At 48.3% G+C, this 23090-nt stretch overlaps 1 protein-coding gene across 1 annotated transcript in view; it reads right to left on the reverse strand.

Annotated features, from left to right (window-relative positions):
• Positions 1 to 1695: 1695 nt before the first annotated feature.
• Positions 1696 to 23090, reverse strand: part of FSTL1 (follistatin like 1) — an 81898-nt gene continuing 60503 nt past the window's right edge. The window contains exons 3-11 of the mRNA XM_038387303.2: positions 21236 to 21340; positions 19641 to 19770; positions 18218 to 18250; positions 14359 to 14489; positions 10552 to 10670; positions 9236 to 9348; positions 7485 to 7595; positions 5695 to 5792; positions 1696 to 5371 (exon numbers count right to left, since the gene is read on the reverse strand). Coding sequence (XP_038243231.1) covers positions 5327 to 5371; positions 5695 to 5792; positions 7485 to 7595; positions 9236 to 9348; positions 10552 to 10670; positions 14359 to 14489; positions 18218 to 18250; positions 19641 to 19770; positions 21236 to 21340 — 885 coding nt within the window. The 3' untranslated portion in view covers positions 1696 to 5326. The remainder of the gene's footprint in view (positions 5372 to 5694; positions 5793 to 7484; positions 7596 to 9235; positions 9349 to 10551; positions 10671 to 14358; positions 14490 to 18217; positions 18251 to 19640; positions 19771 to 21235; positions 21341 to 23090) is intronic.

Genomic DNA, 23090 nt, shown 5'->3' on the forward strand with positions numbered 1-23090 from the left:
ACAACAACTTCTGTAAATGACCACTTGGTTAGGTGACAGTAAAAAAAGGCATGTATTGAGTTGCTCCATGGAGTGGAAGGGGGTTGAATATGTGTTCTCTATCATACATTTTTGAATCATTTGGAGGGGGGACTGGCCATTGAGCTGGTGATGTTTGTTATTCGCACAATGTAGCCTCACCTGGTAAAAACTACAGTGGATCATGTGAAATTCCAGAGGGATTTAAACACACTGGGAGAGCCGGCAGGATGATGGTAAGTAACATCAATAGGGAAAAGTGAAGGTGAAGCACAGTGGCATAATAAGTCAAGGGATGGATTCACCTCATTTTATGACAGGACACATGGGCCCTGGTGATAGAAACGCAGTGAGCAGGCACTGGCTGTGGCATAAAGGGGCTGCAACTTGCCCTCCAACAGGAGGCAGTAAAGACAAAAATGGGCACGGTTGGCCTGGAAGGAGGTGTGGCTATGGCAGCTGGAGGAAATAGAGTTCATGCACATTGAGACTTTTCCTACTGAGTACACAAACTGCTCCAGCTTGGCTGAGTTTTGGAGCAATAGTTTTGGGATGATGGGCTGGAAAGTGGCTTTGCCACATGATTTTCCCTCTCATGTGCCTGCTGTGGATTCTTGCGAATACTCCCTGCAGCTTACAACACTACAAGGATGAGGTGCCTGTAGTTTCACAACAGTACCTTGGTGCACAAGACACAGAATGGATGCAAGCCCCTACAGGTCAGAGCCTGCTTTAGGAGCTATGAAACCTGTGTCTATCGGGGCCCCTGCTGTGTGGGACAGCTGCAAGTGTGATATGGGGTGGTGGGGCTCTCTGTGTGCACTCTGCTAGCTATGTCTCATTGTAAAGCTCTGTCTCAGGTCCGAGAGAAGTACTCCGATGTGGAGAAGGGGGGAGAGAATAATACACATTTTACAAACATCAATTTATTGATCCCGTCAACCTGTATGTAGGGTACTTTGATCACCCCCAGCACAGAACGAGGCAGTGACTTGCTCAAGGTCACATAGCCGTGCTATGTGTGGAACTGAATGGTCGATAGTGGCATGGAGTCTTTTGTAGTGTCCTCCAAATACAACAGTGAATCAATGTCAGCACTGGGATTAAAAATCATGCGCCATTTGGCTATGTGTTTGTTCTGCCCGACCAGCAGCACATGGAGAAGGGAGGCCTTTGGATTATTACTAAATACGTATCTTGTGGTCACATCCCGGTGGGGCCCCCTCATGCTTGGTACCGTACAGACACATCATGGTGAGAAATTTGCTGGCCTCCTTTTTTGACTCCATTGCATGAATAACTGAACGAGCAGATTGGGAAGGGGGCATGGAGCAGTCTGGGAGGCAGCAGCAGCAACTAACGACTAGAGCAAGTGACTGGGACTCAGGACTTCTAGGTTCTGTTCCCTTCTCTACCCCTGATTGTCTGCATGACTGTGGGCAAATCCCTTCCTCAGCTTCCCCATTTATAACATGGGGTAATGATAGTGACCCACCTGGTAAAGTGCTTTGAGCCTTGTTGGAAAGCCGTTACAGTCTGCAAGTGCAAATAATGAACACTCTTATTTTTATGGCTGAGAAAGGAAGAGCGATTGTGAGGACTGTCGAGGGAGCTCAGAAACCCTAAAGCAGATTGTACTTTGGTCTTAAAAAAAACAAAAAAGGAACAAATGAAACATTATGATTTTGTTTTGTTTATTTGGCAGTTATATCCAACTCCCTCCCCACAAAAAATACAAAACCAAGTAACATAAGTGCACGAATGAAACCTACAGAATACTGATAAATTTCACACACATACACAAGGGAGGGAGAGAGAGAGAGAGAAGGGGTTACTTTGTGTTGGCCTTTGTAAAAAATGCCTTTCCTGCCCCTTGCAGACTCTACACCAAATATCCCAGAGAACTGGCATTTTCCTGACTCACTGGCCAGATCACACCCTAGGAATTCGAGATAGAAAAGCCTGTTGTGTGATACGATTTTTTACCACTCAGCCTGGGTAGGGCTGTTCCTTATATAACATACTGGGGCCGCACCCTTCGACTTGCAAGATGTTTATGCACCATTTGGTTACAATAGCCCTTGAAACCGGCGACGTTTTCAACACGTTCACGTTACATCTTAAATGATATTTTTCTTCTTAGGAAACACAAAGGAAATGAAAAGGTTCTGTAGGAGGCAGCCCTGTCTCTACAGAGAGCAATTAACTATGCCCCAGTTGTCCTGCTTTGATCTGTGTGGCAGTGAAATCTCACATGCCCAGACTTTGCTTCACCAAGGGTCACTCTTGTGGCTTGTCGGGGGTACCACATATTTTGCATAAACCGGAGCAGATTGTGGCTACTGTTTTATTAGGGTCACGCTGTTGAGACTACAGATCACAGCATGCAATGTTCCATGTTGACCTGAGCAGCCTGACTGCATTGCATGCTGGGACTGTAGTCTCCACAGCCTACACACCTACAGTACATTGGCGGATTCTCACAGGCCATGTTGCATAAAACTCTGAAAACTGCATAACGCCTTCAGCCACAGTTTGATGTCCCCCCCCCCCCCTTGCACATACTTGGCTCCTCAGCTGACCCTTCCTACTTTGGGATCTTACTGGTTGGAAAATAAGCTGTTCTTCCCACTGATGAAAATGTTTGCTTTTTAAGGCATGTTGTTGCATTTTTCCTAAGGCACTTTAATGGGGCAAGTGGTCTCAGCTGGAAGGTGGTAGGAAAGGAGGTGGGAGGTATGAGCTACTTTCACTATTTCAGACTAAGGCAAAGATTTAAAACAGTGTGCCAGTGACTCCAGACCCAATGTGCTCCATACATCCATTTGTAGAGTAGGTGGGAAGAGTAGGGGGCATGTCCATCGGGCACTCCCATCTCACCAACCAATTCCTCTGATACCACTAATGAGGGAGAGGGAACAAAAATCATTTCACTCTGAATTCCCAGAGTAGCATTTCCCCCCCCTCAAACTGGGTCCCCCATTGCGTTCTAGGGACTAATTCACCTCTCACCTACTCCAGTGTAAATCTGATGTAATGCCATTGACATTGCTCCTGATTTACACCAACGTGAGTGCAGAATCAGCTCACTGTCTTATTATTCCAAAGCCTCGAAGCACTGTGGGCAGATTCGGATATCCTGCTGGTGTAAATCTGGAGTAACTGCACTGAAGTCAATGGAGATACCTTAGTTACACAGATGTAACTGAGATCAGCATCTGGCCCTGTCTCTCTGAAGTTCATGGTATGAAGAGACAGTGGCAATAGCAAGACCAAGACAACAGTACAAGAGACTAGCTGATAACTGTACCAGAGTTCAAGCCTTCTTCTTTCCCTACACTAACTAACTCTTCCCCTTCTCTGCCTGGAAAGTGCTTTGAATAAAGGGAAGGCTACAGCTCAACTTTGCTAATCTTGCCTCAAGCAGAACTAACTCTAACTGAGGCCAATGGGAGGTTTGCTTGAGTAATCACTAGGGAGTGCTGGGCATGAGGTGATCGTTCAGCTTATTCAAAGGGAGAAGACTGAAGCCAGAATCATCTTGACTCAGCCTAAGTGTAATGTCTGGGAATGTGCACCAAGGCGTAACTGGAACAGGGAAATGGGTGTGTATGTGTGTGTATATGAAGTAAAGTTGAATATAACAGGAGAACCCATTGGGCTTGAGGGGACGAGGTCGCTGACAAAATACCATTCCCTCAAAGAGTACCACAGTTGTAACTAGGCCCAGTGTTCAGAGAAAAAAAAAAAAGTGGCCAAAACAAAATGATCCAGAAAGGGAAGCTACAATGGTCAGAGATGGACTGATCTGAGCACACAGGCCTGGTAGGCTCCCAGAGGGGTACGTGTGCAGGTCCCTGATCTTAATCCAATTCAGGTGGAACCTCAGAATACAGGCCAGAGACAATCTGGCTGATTTACCCTTGAGTTGGACAGAGGGAGAGAGATGATCACTCACATTGCAGGCTGCAGCTGATAGATATATTAAAAGGGCTAGCTAGATAGCAAACTAAATATTGGACAGTCCCTCTGTCCCTTGTTTAGTGTATTAGCCTGTACTCCCTTCCAGGCATTCATGTGATTTAGGGAGACCTCGTGCAGTAAAACCTGGCAGCACAGGATGGGATAGTCTGCAAACTAGAGAGCCAGAGAAAGACCCACAGGGTCTGTCTGTGTCCAGCAGCCTCAATAAAGAACCCCCTTTATATTTACTATACCCTGTCCACTGTGAGGGACACTGCAGCACCAAGCTGAGAAGTGCCCTGAAGCTTTGGGCTTAGAAGCTGTTCTGCTGATTGTACGTGCTGGATATAGGCAAATGCAAACCGTGCACAAGAATTGCAGCACTTTCAATAGCAAACAGCAAAACCAATGGTTTTGCTTTCTTGAAAGATCTAAAGCTACTGCCTAAAAATACAAAAGCTCAGTTGCTACCCTAGAAAATAAAGTTGTAAAAAAAAAAAAAAAAAAGGATGTGAGTGTGATAAGAGAAAATACTGTAATGTAGCACCTTTGTGAGAGGACTGGAGAGATGGGGGGTAGGAGGACATCAAAGGGAATAGTGTGACTTTGGAGCCCACAAAGCGTTGTAGGAGCTGCTAGGGATTGTCTGGCTGCAGGCAGGGAGGAGCATGCTGGGCAGCTCACTGGGAACGCCAGGAGTCAAGTAAAGTCAATTAGCCCAAGGGGAGATGCCTGAGGTGAGGCCCATGGATGCTGGAGGGGGAAGGACGGTGCCAGGTGGACAGGGAGGATGGGGAAAGGACAGTGAGGAGAACAGGAGAGGAGGAGGTTGGGAGAAGGCAGAAAGGTACAGGGAAGATCAGAAGATGGTGACCTGAGGCCACATCCCTGGCTGATTGTTCCCCACAGGATGCATGCTCAGCCACAGAACTTTCCCTTACATGTTCCTGCTACCAAGGCAGGTGCACACTAAACCCTAGAAATTGGAAGATTCCCTGGAGGTTAACCCCCCCCCAGCACTTACCTCCCCCTTCCCCAGGTTTTCCTTTTGGCACAGAATTCCCTGCTCATTGCCTTAAGATGTCCTCTGTGAGGGGTATCCTGGAGGCTGCTGTAATTCCCTCCTGTCCTCACTAGCCTCCAGCAGTGACTCCCCCGACCAGGTGGACTGCGCTCCCCTCCCCTGCTTCCTTTTTTAATAACAAAACAAAAACCTCATCGCTAAACAACGTAAATATCCGTGACTGGGCGACTGTAGCAGACACTTGTGCATACTGAGCTCAGCGCTGAAGGACAGGGCAGTGGATCTGGCCTGTCCCTTGGGCTCCTCCAGTGAGGAGGCCCCTTACATCTCTTTGGTGCTCATTCGCTTGGTCTTCTCAGCCGTCTCCTGCAGAGAGAGAGAGCATTAGATTGAGGCCCTGCTGTTCCACATTAGTGCTGGTGAGAGGTGCCAGCAGACTGATGGCTTCTGTTTCTCCATAGGACAGTACAACATGGGCAGTAGCAGGCTCACCCCTCAAACTACCTCCATCAAATGTGCTTCACCCCTGCCGTGGAGGGACCATCCCAAAGGGAGATAGGGAGTTCCCCCTCCCACAAGCCAGTGCACTCCCCTTCTTTGCTAGGAAATATCTGAGATACAGAGGAAGAAGGTCTCTAGCAAGGAGAAATTTCCAACACAGATTCTGGACAAAGAGATTCCATCCTAACCTGATGCTTTTGCAGTTCTTGAACGTATCTGGCCAGCTCCTCCTCAGTCAGCTCCTCCTCGGGTTGCTGCCCCCTTACAGGCACCTTCTGGTTCTTCCCTGCAAACACAAGCGAAGTTTAGCGCCATCCCAGGTGTTAGGACAGCTCTCAGATGGTGATACGGAGGTGGGAGGCCAGGAGAGACCAGGGTGGGTTCAGCCTGTGTCATGCCACAAAGATCTCAGGCTCACTGGGGCTTGCTTTGTCTGAAGAAATGAGAGCTGGTGAGTTCTGACCCCTTCTTCTTTGCTGTCAGGAAAGAGGGAGGAGTCTGTCCCATCCTGGGGTACATGAGGTGTGCATCCATACAACTCCCCCAAGAGTAAAAGATAAATACATCAGAAATGAACTAGGCTCTGCCCTCCCTGCTTATTATTGAAAAAGAAAGCCAGTGGCTAGTCCTGACGCCTTCACTGGCTAAACAAATCTTGGGCAGATATAAATACACACGACACACTCCATGTAATTGGCACATCTGCTTATTCAGGACCTGTCTCAGGGAATGTACAAAGCCCAATGATATTTAATTTCACTAAATGGAGATACCTTCTGCTCATTTATTGGTATTCAGATCTGCCTGACTCTCATGCCCCTTTGGTCTGCTTACTCGTCTGACAGCAGCCTTTGGTCCCACCACAGATATGACACAGGCAGAAAGGGCGAGAATTGTTAGCTCATTGCAAGCTACTTGTTTTCTCCCTTCACTTCAATGACCCATGCTAGGTGGCCATGCTGGGTGTCTTGCAGTCACCTCTGATGCTAGCACTGGGCAGGCAGCAGGTACAGTCTCTCTCCCAGCCACCCAGCCGCATGGGCCTGCCTCATAACACAATGGGATCCACAACTCCCTAGGCAACAGCATCAGGACTAAAACAGCATCTTCTCTGAATCAGGAATTCTTGTTACTAGGGGCAAAAGGAAACTGCTCATTGGGGTGAATCAATTCAAAGGCCTCTACTGTGTAGCACCAAATGAATTTTTGAAGTAATTCTGTTAACACTTGTTACTGTTTTACTATCTCCACATCTGTTCATGGTGCTGGCGTCTCTCTCAGTGGGAGCTTCCATGCTACCGACAGTCTTAAGAGGTAATGTGTTCTTAAGAAACAGAGGTGCTGTTTCCATGCAAAGACCCTTCAGAAGCAGCAGGGAGGCCAGAAGAATGCAGAGCAGAGCTGTGAGGGATAGCCCAGCTGTTTATCAAGAGAATAAAGCATTTCCCAAAGTCTTACACAGGGGGACCAACTGGCTTCCAAATGCGCAACAAACTCTGTGAGATGAGTTGATCCTCCTGATGTAAGGCGTCCAATTAAGAAACCCACTGGGGCTTCCCAATCTGTAGCACTGCTCTCAGAGCTTGAAACTAATGTGAGGAGACACCCCAAGGGATAAGAGATGGATGATCAGTCAAGTTTCATTATAAAGGATACTTCCCTTCACACAAATAATAATTCTTTTTCCTTCTGTAAGAGCTTTTATTTGAAGGCTCTCAAGGCACTTCTCTAACAGTCATGAATTAAGTCTCCTAACCTCTCTCTGGAGTAGGACAGCATCATAATCCCTATTTTACAGAAGCTGGGGACACTGAGGCACATAGAGAGCAAGTGACTTGCCCAAGGTCTTGCAGTGATTGCGAGGAAAAGCTGGGAATAGAAGTCACAGGCCCAGAAACCCAGTGCCTTGCATAAACCAGAAGACAATATTTCCTCTTTAACTTCCTACTTGTCCCAGACCTTTACAGGTTGTACCTACCCTCACAGGTCATGGCAGTGCACACCCAGTTCCCACAGGCACAGACACAGCGGTTGCACTCCACTTGGGTCTCAGCTCCATCTTCATAGGTTTCATCTTCAAGGGAACATTCTAGAAGGAGCAAGAACAAGGGGAATTGGCTTTGATGTATAGGGCAGATACAGGCAATTGGATTCTGGGAGTTCTTTGTTTCCTCAAGTCTCCCCAAAGCACTTGTGAGTTAGTACAGTGACTGCAGGGGCCGTCACAGCCTCTATTCATCACTCCCACCCACCCTGGGACATGAAGCCCCATCTTCTGTCGAAGAGCACCATGGACAGCATTTTCAGGGAGTGCTTGTGGGATGTCTGACTTTCCACTGGAAGGGGCACGAGGGAGTTCAGTTTACTGTTCTACCAGCAGTATCACCATGGCCTGCACTGTATCAGCATCACTGAGACTAAGCCTTGGTGTAGGACTTGAAGTCTTTAAACCACGATTTGAGGACTTCAATAGCTCAGACATAAGTTAAGGGTTTGTTACAGGAGTTGGTGGCAGGGCCGGCTCTAGGCACCAGCAAAACAAGCCGGTGCTTGGGGCAGCACATTTCTAGGGGCGGCATTCTGGCGCCGGCCATCCCGCCCCTAGAAATGTGCCCCAGCTCGCTTCCGCTCCGCCTCCTCCCTCCCAGGCTTCCCGCACGTGAAACAGCTTGGGTGGAGCAGAGGCGAGCTGGGGTGGGGAGCGGTTCCTATTCCCCTTCCCCCCGTTACTTCCTGCGCTCCTCCCCCAACCTCGCTCACCTCCGCTCCATTTGCTCCCCTGAATGCGCTGCCTCTCCCTCACCTGAGAGGGAGGGGGAGAAGTGGAGCGGCGGCGTGTTCAGGGGAGCAGGCGGAGCGGAGGTGAGCAAAGGCGGGGAGTTGTGTGTTTTGGGGGGGAGCCGCACGAAGCAATGGGAGGGGGGGAATCTGGCAAGCCTGGGGGAGGAGGCGGGGCCGGGGATTTGGGGAAGGGGTTGGGGGAGCACCAAAAAAAAGCGGGGGCGGCCAAAAATTTTTTTGCTTGGGGTGGCAAAAATCCTAAAGCTGGCCCTGGTTGGTGAGTGAGATTCCGTGACCTGTGTTGTGCAGGAAGAGCAGACTAGATGATCATATTGGTCCCTTCTGATGTTAAAGTCTATGATTCTATGAACCCAGACCCTCTTGGCCTACTGGTGAGCATACTCCCTAGTGAAACAATTAGATCAGCTGCTAGATTATATTTAACCCTTAGAACGCTGAGCTGTTTCCATGTAAGTTGCAAATCTACATTGGGTTCAGATGGCTGGTGAGCTACAGGAAGTTGATCAGGGAGGGTATCTGGTAATTGAAAGCCAGAGCAAGGCAAGGCTTTTCTCTGGACTGAGACCTGCCCAGTGCCCTGCCTCCTCAATTGTTCAGACATGCACTCCTCCTCACATGACCCATCTCCTCACTGCTGAACCCCTTACTTGATCACCCAAACATACATTCCCCACTGACCTGCATTTCTGAAACCCACGTCCCATACACCCTAATACAAGGGGAGGCTGCAGGGCAGGACTGAGGGACATTGGCAGAGTTATGTGGGAGCCCAGGGCTGGAATAGCAGGAGGGGCTGCAGGGCAGGAGTGAGGTGTATTAGACAAGCTGTAGAGTGCCTGCCTTCTGTGTCTGGCTCTAAGCCCTTCTATTCTCTCCCCGCTTTCTGGAGCCCCCGTCTGTTCCCTGGTGCAGGGGAGAAGATCATACTTTTCTCTGGTGGGTTGAAGGACGGGTTGAGGCACTTGAGGAACTCATTGAAGCTGAGTTTCCAGTCGGCATTCTCATCAGACAGCTCAATGAGGGCATCCACACAGAGTCCCCTGAAAGGAAACAGATACAATGGGCATAGGGCTCAAGGTACTGCCTCTGCTATGGCCCCTGCTCTTCCTGGTGCAGGGATCTGGACAAGGAATCGCAAGTCAGTAAGCGCTGGGACTCGGGGCCAGGCCAGCCCAGCCAAGTGACTGTTGTAACAGACTCTACCACATACAGCAGAGGAGAAACGGGCTCCGATTGCTACTTTGCTGGGGAAGGGCAGGGAATGGGGGATTATTCTGAACAAGTTAGTAGCAGAAGCAAATCTCCAGCTCAGCTTTATCAGTGCTATTTTATTGTTAGTTTCACTGCAAAACGAAAGCATTGCTGTGAACTTCTGCCTCCCCTCCTCCCGCCCATCAGCACCCCAGGTAGAGATGGGCCCGGAATGGACTTTTCATTTTGCTGGCAACTCTGAAAAATCAAAAAAATGTTTCCTTTTGAGTCAAACCAAAAACACATTTTTTTCTCAATTTTTGGTGAATTGAAAAGTTGAAAAAATTTCAAGTCAGGTTAAATGCCTGACATGAATTTTGTTTTATTTCAGGCATTTTGGAAAGCAAGGAGGACTGGATTTGCAAGATACTGAGGTTGAAGCTAGTAGGAGAACACTTCAATCTCCCTGGACATTCAATAACAGATTTAAAAGTAGCCATCCTTCAACAAAAAATCTTCAAAACAGACTTCAAAGAGAAACTGCAGAGTTACAATTCATTTGCAAACTTAACACCATCACCATCAATTTGGGGTTGAATAGGGACTGGGAGCGGCTGGCTCACTACAGAAGCAATTTTCCCTCTCTTGGTATTGACATCTCCTCATCAGTTATTGGGAGTGGCCCACATCCACCCTGACTGAATTGGCATTGTCAACACTGATTCTCCACTTGTAAGGTAACTCCCTTCTCTTCATGTGCCAGTATATTTATGCCTGTATCTGTAATTTTCACTCCATGCATCTGAAGAAGTGGGTTTTTTACCCACGAAATCTAATGCACAAATAAATCGTTAGTCTTTAAGGTGCCACCGGATTCCTCATTGTTTTTGTGGATACAGACTAACATGGCTACCCCTCTGATACTTGAGGTTGGTATGAATTCTCTTGCCATTTTGAGTGTCACTTCCCAATGGTTGTTTGATTAATGATTGACAGCTAGCTCTCCCTTCACGTCTGCTGTCCCTCCCGCTTGCCTCCCTGCCCCAGGTTACCTGAGTAGCTTGTTGGTTTCTTGGTCCACATAGGTGGTGATGTTAATAGCAGTTTCATTCTGTTCCACAAACTTCAGGAACTCATTGGAGTCCAAACGAGAATCCCCACCATCGAAGTTCTGTAGGGGTGAGAAGATGGATATAAGAGGGCTGAGGCATTGTCCTATTCCCATTCCTTTCCCTTTTCCACATGCACTTGCAAATGGAGCTGGGTGAATGACCGATTCTTTGGCTCAGTGGCAATGCCAATAAATTGGAAAAACAAAGTTTGATGTGGGCTGAACTGAATCAGAAATGGTTTGGAATTTCCAGTGAATTGATAAAGCCCTTTCGGGTCTGCTCTACAGCTGGGATTCACACCTGGGTCTCCCACATCCCAAGTGAGTGCCCTTCTCACTGGCTAAAGGTTATGGGGAGGGGGGGAAGGGGACGGAAAGGGAGAGAAGGAAAGAAAGCGGAAGTGCCAGCAGCTGCAGCACCATCTCTTCCTCCTTCTCTGGCCATTTTGTCAATGGCTGAAACTATTTGGGTCAAATTTCTGAATAGTTTTGGTCACCCCAAACTGCAATTTTCATCAAATAAACTAGAAGTCCAAAAACTTTCACCCAGCTCTATTTGCGAATACTTAGCACTGTGTAGCACTTTGCATCTTCAAATCCCAACTCTTTTGTGGGGCAGATATCATTCCCCCGTATTCTGCAGAAAAGGAAACCAAGACTTATAGATAGAAGTGACTTATCTATACCACCCAGAGAGTTGGTGTTAGAGCTGGGATGAGAATGCAGGAGTCCTGATTCCCACTCCTCTGCACTGGCCGCTGGTCCACACTGATTCTCATTCACCTCTGGCTGCTAGCTTTATAGCCGCAGCATGATCACATCATTTCCTCCCTTTGTTCCAGGTGGCCCTTAGCTTCCATACATTTTTTGCCATGAAATGGACCAATTATGTTTTAGTGGTGCTGGGTTGGTGCAAACTTTCAGACAGGTGTAAAACCAGGGTCTTGACTGTCATGTGCTAATGGCAAAGAATCACAGGAAGCGTCACTTTCTGCTAACTCTGAACAAGAGACTTCATTAGAATAAGGAAACGAGTATTATTCCTCAAGCTGCTCTGTCTCCCTCTGCTTCACTGCAGACCTTCTGCCTAGAACCATCCTCGGCCCCCATGTGCCCGTCTTTAAAGAAAAAGAACAGATATTTTTACGGTAGCCACATTTGGCCATGAAGGTCCCATGTCACTTAAGAGGGGAGTGTTTAGCCACAGTGTCCTAGCTAAATTCCCAGGAGAGTAATTACACTCTGCCTTCATAAATTCCTTCTGCAGTTTCACGATTCCTTTTCACTTCCTATCCTAAACTGGTGCATAGTGTTGCAGTGCACTTTTCAGTAGCTGCTGTGTTCCTTCCCAACTCAGGCGGTTGCAATGCAGAGGTGGGAGAAAAGAATCCTGTTTACTGAATGCTATAAAGGGTGCTGGAGAAATTTTGCTGTGTGGCTGGATCAAGACACTTCCACTCCTTGTGTCTTAGTTCCCTCTGGTGTCCTGAGGCTCCATTCATCAGTGCCTGTAGATTGCTTTGAGACCCCCGGATGAAAAGTGGTAGGGCAGGGAAAATTATCCTCTCTGCAGCCAGTGCATAACGGTCCTGCTAATGTGCTCTAGCTCCATGGGCTCTGAACACCACATGTCCCCCAACATTGTTTACAAGGAGGGCCACAGTTTCCACAGAATCAGGTTCAGTGAAGTCTGCTTTGTCCAGCACTGCATGTCCCCCTGCTGCCCTGAGGCCCCTGTATGGGATCAAGAGGCCTAATAGCACCTGACACAAATCCCTTTGCAGGTCTAGCCCTTGGTGGCTCATGTCCCATACTTGAGTCACACTAATGAATCTCACAAGACAGGGTCTCATAAGGGAAATGGCTTAGCCCCCTAACTGCTGACCACTAGTGAAAGAGAAGAGGAAACTAGTTGCCTCCGATAGTCCCTGCTACCGAATTCAGCAAAAATGAGTTGCAGTATCCACAGCGGACGAAGAGATGGTGCTGCAGGTCAGGATTGAGGTGCATTGGCCAAGCTGTTTGGGGAACCCGATACTGGGATAGCAGGGGGTGGGGAGGAAGAACTGCAGAGCAGCAGTGAGGGGCATTGGCAGAGCTGTGTGGGGAGCCCAGGACTGGAATAGCCTGGGGGGAGGGGGGACTGCAGGGCAGGAGTGAGGGACATTGGCCAACACTGGGTGAGGTTCCCAGGGCTACAGTAGAATTCCTACAGGTCAGGGTTGAGATGTATTTGTCAAGCTATATAGGAATATTTGCACAATCTCCGCCACCATTTATTATGCCTGACTCATATCAGCCCTGTTAGTCCCCAGTTCTCGCATGGACTAAATTTCATCCCAAAATATTGTAAAGCCCCTGGGGAATGGGTATTACCTGGTGGATGCCATTAAATGCCCAGGATAAACTGGGGGCAAGGGGTGTTAGCTTTGGCTTTCGTGCTGAGAAAGGCTATGGCTTTGTCACAGGAGTATTCCCCAGCCTAAGGCTGGAATCAGCGGACAAAGAAAAGAGGAAACTGTGAGATGCTCAATCAAGTGAGCAGAAGCTGGTTTGCCTCTGTGCTGCAGACACGGGTTTCACTGGGCTCATAGCAGGGGGAGTGCTCCTCAGAGTGCTGACATCAGCGGAGTGAGCACATGGCTGGCTCTGGATAATACATCACAGCCTGTGGCACAGGTCGGCCCTTTGAGAAGGGAGCTGGGGGCGGTGTATTTGTGGGGGGGGAGGGATTGCGTAGCTCTACTCTGCAGGTCATCCCATCATTTGGGGTGATGGCAGGTGCCCAAGGGTGAGCCTGAGGGAGTGAATCACTGGAGGACTTCCATAAAAGGCATCAGTGTTAATGGCTATAAAGGCTGAGAACTTGGGGCAGGGGGAGCAAAGAGGCTGGCTTCTCGGGTCCCACCAGGGGGTCCCATTGCCATGGCAAATTTCAGAGCTAACTCCTGCCAGGTGCCATTAATCTCTCACTGTCAACACCTCCTTATTTAAACAATCTGGTCCCCAGCTCCCCGCAGGCTCTGGGCCACGGCAGGATGGGGAGGGAGGGATGTGCTGAGGGTGGCAGAAGCAAGCAGGGAGTGTGGGATCTGCCAGTTACACAAGGGGAGGGAGGGAGGGAGGAACAGGAGTTTACTGACTCCAAGGAAGGTGCTGAATGAAAAGGCTGGGAAGTGTAAGAGGCTATTCTCTCTCTTCCTGGCTGGGGATTTGAGCTGAGTCTCTTGCCGCATCAGGGGCTTTATCCTTTGAGATTGGGCTCCCAAGGAAAAGCCCCCACATGCTTCCCACCCCAATCTGAATTGGGGCAAAGGGCTAGGACCACCCCCAACCTCTTCCTTGTGCATCCTTCCCTGTGCCTCACTTCCACTTGCCCCTCCCTGCTGGGTTTCTTGTCTCTGAAGGCTCAGCACTTACATCTTCCTCTCCCTTTTCCTTAGTTTTCCCTCTGCAGTTCCCCACCCCCACCTACTCCAAGGGGGGGGGCAGCTGCCTGTGTGTGTGTGGGCAGGGGGGGAGGGGAAGGGGTGGGCGGGAGGTGCTGCTGCAGGCAGCTCTGGGCCTGTACTTGGTCACTCTTTGTATTACATAAGAACCGCTCCAGACACTCTGGCCCTAATCACACTTCAGAGGCTTCACTTACTATAGCCACCTGGCATGTCACTGAAAAGTGCCAGCAGCACTGCATAACAGCGTAGGGCAGGAAACAAGGGCTCATCTTTAGGGCCGCCCCAGCCCTCTTTACCTTGAAATATTTGTCCAGGACTTCGCTGTAGTTACTGCCCTTTGAGAACCATCCATCTGGGATTATCTCAGCCTCAAGCCACTGGATAATGCGGCGCCGGAGCTCGTCCCTGTCAGACTGGTAGCAGACAACTGCTCAGGAAGAAGGGAAAGAAAGGGTGAGCGAAGAAGAAATGCAACTGAGAGAACATAAAGAAACAATTGAAAAACCACCACCAGGTTACAAGTGACAGAGTTTCCCTTTATCACAGAAGGGGTGTGAACCAGAGATCAGCAATCTCCAAACCCAGCTGGAGGTGCTGAGTGGTGAGCAATGTCTGGGATGAGAGTGACACCCAGTGGAAAGGCAGGAGAATGGTAATGACTTAATCCTCTCAATCCCCTTTGCTTTGGTGATTTCCTCTCTCTCTTGTCATGCGACATGTGGAAGATGACAAAGATGGATCCAGAGCCGACTCCTCTCTGGTCATACACAATGTTATCCTCCAGTGGGCTGACAGAACACCCAGCCTGAGGAGGGAAGGAGGCCGGCCATCCTGTTTCCCCCAATCTCTGTGCCATGGGGAGAGCAAATGTATTTAGCACTGGCGAAGGGCACCAGATTGGCAGCCATGGAGAGAATGAAGATCTCCATCCACAGTCTCGGGATAGCCTGGGCTGGGCAAACTTCCCCTACTACACCCTCTGCCAGTGTCCTCCAGCACTGAACTTGAGGAGCCCATCTCTCAGGGGGAGGGGATTTCAGTCTCCAAGCCTCTCCACTATGTCTGTCATGGCTATGATACCACTGCATACAAAAAGGAAGAGAGTTAGTGCTCATCAGAGATCGAACTGGATTTGTTTGCTAAGCCACTACCCTCCCATGGTGGCTGCAGTCGTATGTGCCAGAATCTGATCTTTTATTTAAGAAAACCAAAAATTTAGGGCCAGGCCCTCAACTTGTGTAAACTGTCACATCTCCATTAAAGTCAATGGAGATATGACAGTTTACCCCAGCTGAGGATCTGGCCCTAAGGATCTAGTCCTTATGGCTGAAAAGAAAACCTCTAATAACCAGACAGACAGGGAGAGAGCAGCTGGGGGTTCTGTAAGGTCAGCTATGAATTCCTTGGTCGTTATGATGTGATTGTCATGCCCTGAGAAGGTCCTTTGCCTTAGGTTTGCATTCAGGAATTGATTTGTCTTATAAGGATTATTATTATTTATTATTTGTATTATGACAGCTCCTAGCGGCCTTCACTGACATCAAGACCCTATTGTACTAAGCACTGTACATACACATAGTAAAAGAAAGTCTATGCTTTGAAGAGCTTACAGTATAGACAGACAAAACAAAGAATGGGAGGGGAAACGAGTGCAGGGAGGTTGAGACTTGCCTAAAGTCACACATCAGGTTGGTGGAAGAGAACCCAGGTCTCCTGACTCAGTCCAGTGCCCTATTCACAAAACAATGCTGCCCTGTTTCAATGGCATAATAATCTAGCCATCCTTGAAGCATACTTTGGAAAGTGTCTGCATAAAAATGGGACATGGGACTACATGTTTTACTGTGTATCTGATTCCACATCTAATGTGCTCAGGGAACAGGATTGCTGGTTTATCTATCAGCACTACCAACTCAGCCCGGTTCCTGAGAGTCAAACTGGGTTCTTTTTATCTTGTGCATCATCACCAGTAACCCTGACCATCAAAGTGCAGTTGAGCAGTCTGCCTCTGTACCCCTCACACTAAAGATTCTGCAATGGGAACTTTGTTAACAATTCTGCTGATGCTAACAATTCTGCACAAGCCTCAGTAGCATCTGACTCTCTTTACCAAAGCTGTATGAGCTATGTATGCAGTGCTGTTGTAGCCGTGTTGTTCTTAGGATATTAAAGTGACGAGGTGGGTGAGGTAATAGCTTTTAATGGATCAACTGCTGTTGGTATGACACAAGCTTTTCGAGCTTAACAAAGCTCTTCTTCACTCAGGCCTGGCCTACACTACAGTTAGGTTGACGTAAGGCAGCTCCTACGATCTAACTCTCCCAGTACACGGACTTAATAACTCCACCTCCGCCAGAACGTAGTGCTTAGGTCGATGTAGTTAGTCGATGCAGTGTCAGTGTAGACATCGTGTTGCTTACATTGACTGTTGCTACCTTTCAGAAGCCATCCCACAATGCCCCACACTGACAGTTAAATTGGTGCAAGCATTCCTCGTGAGGCCGCGCACTGCTGCCACAGAAGTGTAGTGTGGACGTGTAACTAATTCAGTTACTGCAGTGGCCTGTACGTCAACGTAATTTAGGTTTGACTTAATTTTGTAATGTAGACTTGCCCTCAGATCTGGGAAATGTACTCAGAGTCATAGCTAAATACAAGGTGAAACAGTGTTTAGTCCAGTTCTCAAACTGTGGGTCGGGACCCCAAAGTGGGTTGCAACCCCATTTCAATGGGATCACCGGGGCTGGCATTAGACTTGCTGGGGCCCAGGGCCAGGGCCAAAACTCAAGCCCTACCACCTGGGGCCAAGCACGAGTCCCACTGCCTGTGGCTGAAGCCATTGGCTTTGCTCCCAGTCCCGGGGCAGCAGGGCTTGGGTGGGCTCAGACTTTGGTCCCCCCTCCTGGGGTTGTGTAATAATTTTGTTATCCGAAGGCGGTTGTGTGGTAATGAAGTTTGAGAACCCCAACTTTAGCATAAGTAGTTAACACATATTTCAAAGGACCATTCAAGGTTGAAGTGGCCAGTAACACCCTCTCCAGTCATAAGGGGGAAAGTAGGGGAAAAGGCTGGGGGTGGTGGTAAAGCCTCACCACTAGCTTTTTTGAAATGTGTGTTAAGTACTTATGCTAAACAATTTTTTTCCACCTTGTATTTAGTTGTGACACTGTGGGTATGTCTACACAGCAAAGAAAACTCGCAATTGGCCCATGCTAGTCAACTCAGGCTGCAGGGCTTGGGCTAAAGGACTGTTTCATTTGCTGTGTGGATTTCTGGGCTTGGGCTGGAGTCCAGGCTCTAGGACCAAGTGGGATGGGAGCGTCCCAGAGTTCGGGCTCCAGCCACAGCCCAGAAATCTACACTGCAATGAAACAGCCCTGCAGCCCGAGCCCGAGTCGGGCTGGCATGCACCAGCCATGGTGTTTCTTTGCTGTGTAGACATACCCTGTGAATACCTTTCTCAGACCTGAAGAAGAGCTGTGGGTAAGCTCAAAAGCTCGCCGCTCTCACAGCAGAAGTTATCCCATTAAAAGGTATTATCCTCACCAACACAGAGCTTTGCATGGCTAACAGGAGGTAAAAATCAGTCAGATCATATTTCAGTCACTAGATTCAGCAGCTTGGACTGTGCTACATCCAGGTAGCCCATCTGGGGAGTAAGGAGGGACCAGTTTTACATAGTCATTTTTCTAACCTATCTTCGATCTGAAAATAAACAACCATCTATTATTATTATTAGCAATTATGTACGTTTATTGATCCTCAGAGTGCTTTACCACCATTAGTATTATCACCCCCATTTTATGAACAGAGAAGTTGAGGGACAGGAAAGTGAAAGTGTATTAATCAAGGCCACATAGGGAATCAGTATTAGAGCTAGGAATACGACGTGAATGAACTGCTGGTTCCCAGTCCTATGCTCAGCCCACTACGTTGTACCTCTCAATCTCCCTGTCCCTTAGCCAGGCACAGGTTCTGTAATGTGAAAGTCTGCAGGTAAATTCTGTCCCCACTCTAGGAACAGACGTGTTTTTCTATTCATTCCACCTTAAAGCTGTGCAGTTCCCTGTCAAACTGCCCATTCTTCCACCATGCAAATATGCTGGGAGGAATTCAGAGCTCTCATGTGTGGCGGGGGAGGAGGTGGTTTCTTACCTGGGCTTGCGACTGGATTCTCAGACTTCTTCTCTGTTAATGGAAACATGGGAACAGAGGTTAATAAGCAGGAAAAAAATGGTTTCACTATTTCATTTACGTCCTGACACGGTGTATCAGAGTGATATGAGACTCTCCCTCGCGTGGAACAAAGGGTGAGAGGGGAGGGATTCAGCTCTGTGAGTTTGCGGCCTCTGAACTTCCTGGCAACAGGGCACCTTTGATGATGGTGGGGCTTATCTCAGCAGGAGGATATCAGGCAGTTCTGGACTGCGCTCCCTAGCACATTCCCTCATATTCCTGCTTTGGCGTTGCTCCCTTAACAGGACCAGTGTTACCATAGAGAGTGTAAAAAAGAAAGGAGTACTTGTGGCACCTTAGAGACTAACTCATTTATTAGAGCATAAGCTTTCGTGCAGCTACAGCTCACTTCATTGGATGCATTTGGAACTGGCCAAATTTTAGTGGACCTGGACCCTTCCTTGACAGGTGGAAATGCATCCGATGAAGTGAGCTGTAGCTCACGAAAGCTATGCTCTAATAAATTTGTTAGTCTCTAAGGTGCCACAAGTACTCCCTTTTCTCTTTTGCGCATACCGACTAAACGGCTGCCTGCTACTCTGAAACCTGTCATAGAGAGTGTGAGTCCTTTGAAAGGTCAAGATTCCTCTTGTCCCTCATTGGTGCAGGTGGTGTCAGAACATGGGACATGGGCACAGAGTTCTTGTAGCTCAGGGCACCCAGACTGTGTGACACAGAGGACCATGTGGGCAACTGGCTAGGAGCCCAAGAGCAACACTCAAGTGAGCAAAACCCTAAGCTACATCTACACTACAGCAGGATGAATGCTCCAGGGATTGATGCACCAGGGGTCGATTTAACAGGTCTAATGAAGACCCACCAAAGCAACCGCAGATGGCTCTCCAGTCGACCCCAGAACTCCACCCTGAATGAGAAGAGTAAGTTAAGTCGATGGGAGAGTGTCTCCCATCAACCCAGCATGGTGAAGACACCTCAGTAAGTTGACCTAAGCTACATCGACTCCAGCTACGTTATTCAGGAAGCTGGAGTTGTGTAACTTAGGCCAACTTACTGCGGTAGTGTAGACATAGAGTGAGTTCTGTCTCCTGAAGTCAGTGAGAGTTGCCTGGCAAGGTCAGGAAGGGCTTTTGGAACTGGCCAATTCTCCACATCATTTAGTGGACCTGGACCTTCCTTGACAGGTGGATGGAAAGGGCATGTTGATTGTGTTGGTTGTTGGAAGGAAGAGGCAGCTAGGAGCCATGTTATGGGGGCCCCTTGATCTCATTTGAGATCTCTGTCAGGAAACAGAAGGCACAAGGTTGTTTTCTCCTCCATTGCACCTCTTCCCAGGGTCTTGTTTGAGTGACAGTAGGTCCAAAGCCCTCAGGGCTGGCTTTACCTTTACAGTGGCCATCATAGTCCACCTGGATCTTGGAGCCAGTAAGGCAGGCATCACGGTGCAACTCGCAGTGGTTCAGGTACGTCTTGCCATTGCTGCCACACACAGGCCTCTTATGAGGTTTGCATTGCTGAAAAAGAGCCAGAAAGAGAAGAGCTTTGCCCACCGCCACGGATCCCAGGATGGCTGGACTGAGGCAGTGTGTAAGCCTCAGCATCAGCCCAGCTCATGGGCACTGTGCACATCTCCTTCAGTGCAAGTAGGGACTAAGAGATACTAACCACCCAGAACCTATAAGCTCTTGTGCAGGAGCCGAGTGGTCTATAAAATGGGGACCCCTCACCCGGAAACATCTGTTTCCCCAAACCCCAGCACTACCACCATTCAGGAGACTTAATGAAAGCAGATTTACTGAAGAACACAGAAGTTAATCACTAGTATCTATGCTATGTTTGTCTCTGCTTCTGGATATGTGTGAGTTTGTGTGTGCACAAACCTGTGTGTCTCTGAGTGACTTTATGTGTGTGTGTATGTGCAAGTCTTTCTTTGGATGGATCTATCTGCATGGGCTGCAGACACCATCTCAAGGTTTCTGCTGTGGAACTGAAGGCAGGCTCACAGCTGAGAACCTAAGGCTTTATCTGGAAGTGACACAGTAGATTATCCAAAGAGAAGGAATTTGGCGTTGCCAACGTTTGGGCTGGGGGTTTCCTTTTTGTGTTTCTCTTAGCCTGGTTAAAGGTAATCAACCCAGTCAGTTTGCTGACAGCTCCTTTCACTTTCCAGTTCCCAGGACGGCAGCATCTGGGTTGCGAACACTGAGGCAGGGGGACAGGAGGGGTTCTTTAAAAAAGAGTGTTCCATCGGTGTAAGAACGTATGGCTTTTTGTAAGGGGAAGAGAACAGCAAAATGGGCAGGTTCCGTGTCCCTAAAACTGTCCTTTCTCTCAAAGCCCATCTCAGTATACTTGTAGAGATTTTTTTATTTTAAAAAAGTGCTTAGTGCTGGTTTCTGTAACTCATGCAGACTGGCTATGCTGACAGCAGGCTTGCTGAGAGCATGTGCACCTCCCCACACCAATTCAACTGTGTGCTGACACCCTGGCACACCTTCCCCACATGAGGAGTGCTCCAGCCAGCTCTCCCCTGCATAGTTTGACACTCTTGGCTGTGAGGTAAGTGGCGAGGGTATAGGCTGCTCAGCCACACTGGCACTTCCTAGCATGGGTTGGCATCTGTGCTGCAATGCACCAGAGGAAAGCACCAGGTTGTGGCAGGGCACTGGGGGCTCATGAGGGGAGAAAAAGGAGCCAGTTCTGGGTGTGCGGGAGGAGTGTATCAGAGTGGATGACAGAAGCAGAGATAGTGTGAGTGACTGGGGAGGAGGAATTGGCAGGGGAGGGCTGGGAAGGAAAGGGGCTGGAGACTGAAGGGCCCTCTTGGTTTGGGGCTGCTCAAGAGCAACGCCCATTGAAACTCTATTGGCTAGTGCTTGAGCCCTAGTGTATTTTATCTGGATCCCTTCGACCTCAAGAAGTCCCCTCTCCCCATCTCCTCTCTACCTCCGGTCATCTGGAAGCTACTGTATGCCCTACCTCGATGCAGAGGCAGGTGGGCTCCCCCTTCTCCGTCACTGCGCACTCCCGCCCGGCTCCACAGAAAACGTTGGCACAGATTTTGGATTTGCTCTTTGGCTCTTCCTTCGGGATGCAAAGTGAGAGACAGAGACAGTGTTACTGAAAACAGTCCCACCTTCAGCTAATAGTGGGTCATAGCTTTTTGCAAAGTTCATGCACATTTTAGACTGAACCAAATTACACAAACTGGCATCTCATAGATGGACGAATGGAGGAACCAATAACCAATATCTGTACAGCTCAGCCAGCCAATGACTGAGAGCTTGTGAGAACCTGACACTGCTCCAGAGGGTGCAAATTCCAAGAAGGGAAGATCTGCTCAGAGTGATGCAAGTGGATATAATGAGGAATGGGGTGAATCTGAGCAGAAGATCTAGTCTGATTACCAGGAATAGATTCCTGGCAGGGAGATTTATTAGGCTGTGAAATCATCTCTCAAGGGAAGGGGTGGAAGCTTTCTTGTGTGGTAGCCTTAAAAGTAAGTTGGACAGCACCCTGGAGACAATACACTCTAGAGTTCAATCCTGAACAGTAACAGAGAAATCACAATGGATAAGACCAATGGCTTACTTGTCCCAGTCTCTCTCTGCAATACTACACCAGCATATGTAGCCCAAGATCCTGCCTCCGCTAGTAGTTCAGTATCCGATGCATCACAGGCAGAAATTCCATAATGGATAACTATGCAATAACTTTCCCATGAGGGAAATTTCTTCCTAGCCCCAGACAGTTAGTAGTTGTCCTATGACCTGAAGCATGAGGTTTATTTGTCTTATACATTTTTATCTTATCCAATGTCACTGCAAATATTCTTGTTACTATTACAAGTGTCCAATCCTTTTCTGTATACTATTAAGCTCTTGAACTCAATGACAACTAAAGGCAATGGTTGCCACTGGTTTGTGATGCACTCTATAAAAGTGTATTTGCTTTTATCAGTTTTTAGTTTGCTGCCTTTTAATTTCATTGCGTGACCACTTGTTCTTGTACTATGAGAGAGGCAGATGGATGGTTCCTTGGTTAGGAAACTAGCTTGGAACTTGGGTGTCTCAGGTTCAGCTCCCTGTTCTACCAGACTTCCTGAATGACCTTGGGCAAGTAACTGAATTTCTCTGTGCATCAGTTCTCCATTTGTAAAATGGGATCATAGATGCCAAGAGCAGAAGGGACCGCTGTGATCACCTAGTCTGACCTCCTGTAGAACACTATAGGCCATAGAAGTTCCCCAAAATAATTCCTAGAGCAGATGATTTAGAAAAACATCCAATCCTGATTTAAAAATAGTCAGTGATGGAGAATCCACCACGACACTTGGTAAGTTGCTCCAATGGTTAATTATTGTTACTGTTAAAAATCTATGCCTTATTTCCAGTCTGAATTCATCTAGCTTCAGCTTCTGGGCATTGGATCATGGTATACCTTTGTCTGCTCGACTGAAAAGCCCATTATTAAATATTTGTTCCCTGTGTAGATACCTATAGACTGAGATCAAGTCACCCGTTAACCTTCCCTTTGTTAAGCTAAATAGACTGAGCGCTTTGAGTCTGTCACTATAAGTAAGGATATGATTGTGTCACAGAGGTCTCAGATACTGTGACTTTAACAGACCTCTGTGATTTCTTCAGCTTCAGCCTGTTGCAGCGGCATGCCTTGAGCAGCAGTAGGACTGGTGCAGCAACCAGCAGTCAGCCTCCAGCACAGAATCAGCAGCGGGGCGGAAGCAGTGGCTGGCAGTCAGCCTTGGTGGGGCTCCCACTGCCCCTTCCAGGCATTTTTAGTAAAAGTCACAGACTGGTCATGGGCTTCCATGAAT

This window comes from Dermochelys coriacea, chromosome 1 (assembly GCF_009764565.3).
Source record: "Dermochelys coriacea isolate rDerCor1 chromosome 1, rDerCor1.pri.v4, whole genome shotgun sequence".
Lineage (NCBI taxonomy): Eukaryota > Metazoa > Chordata > Testudines > Dermochelyidae > Dermochelys > Dermochelys coriacea.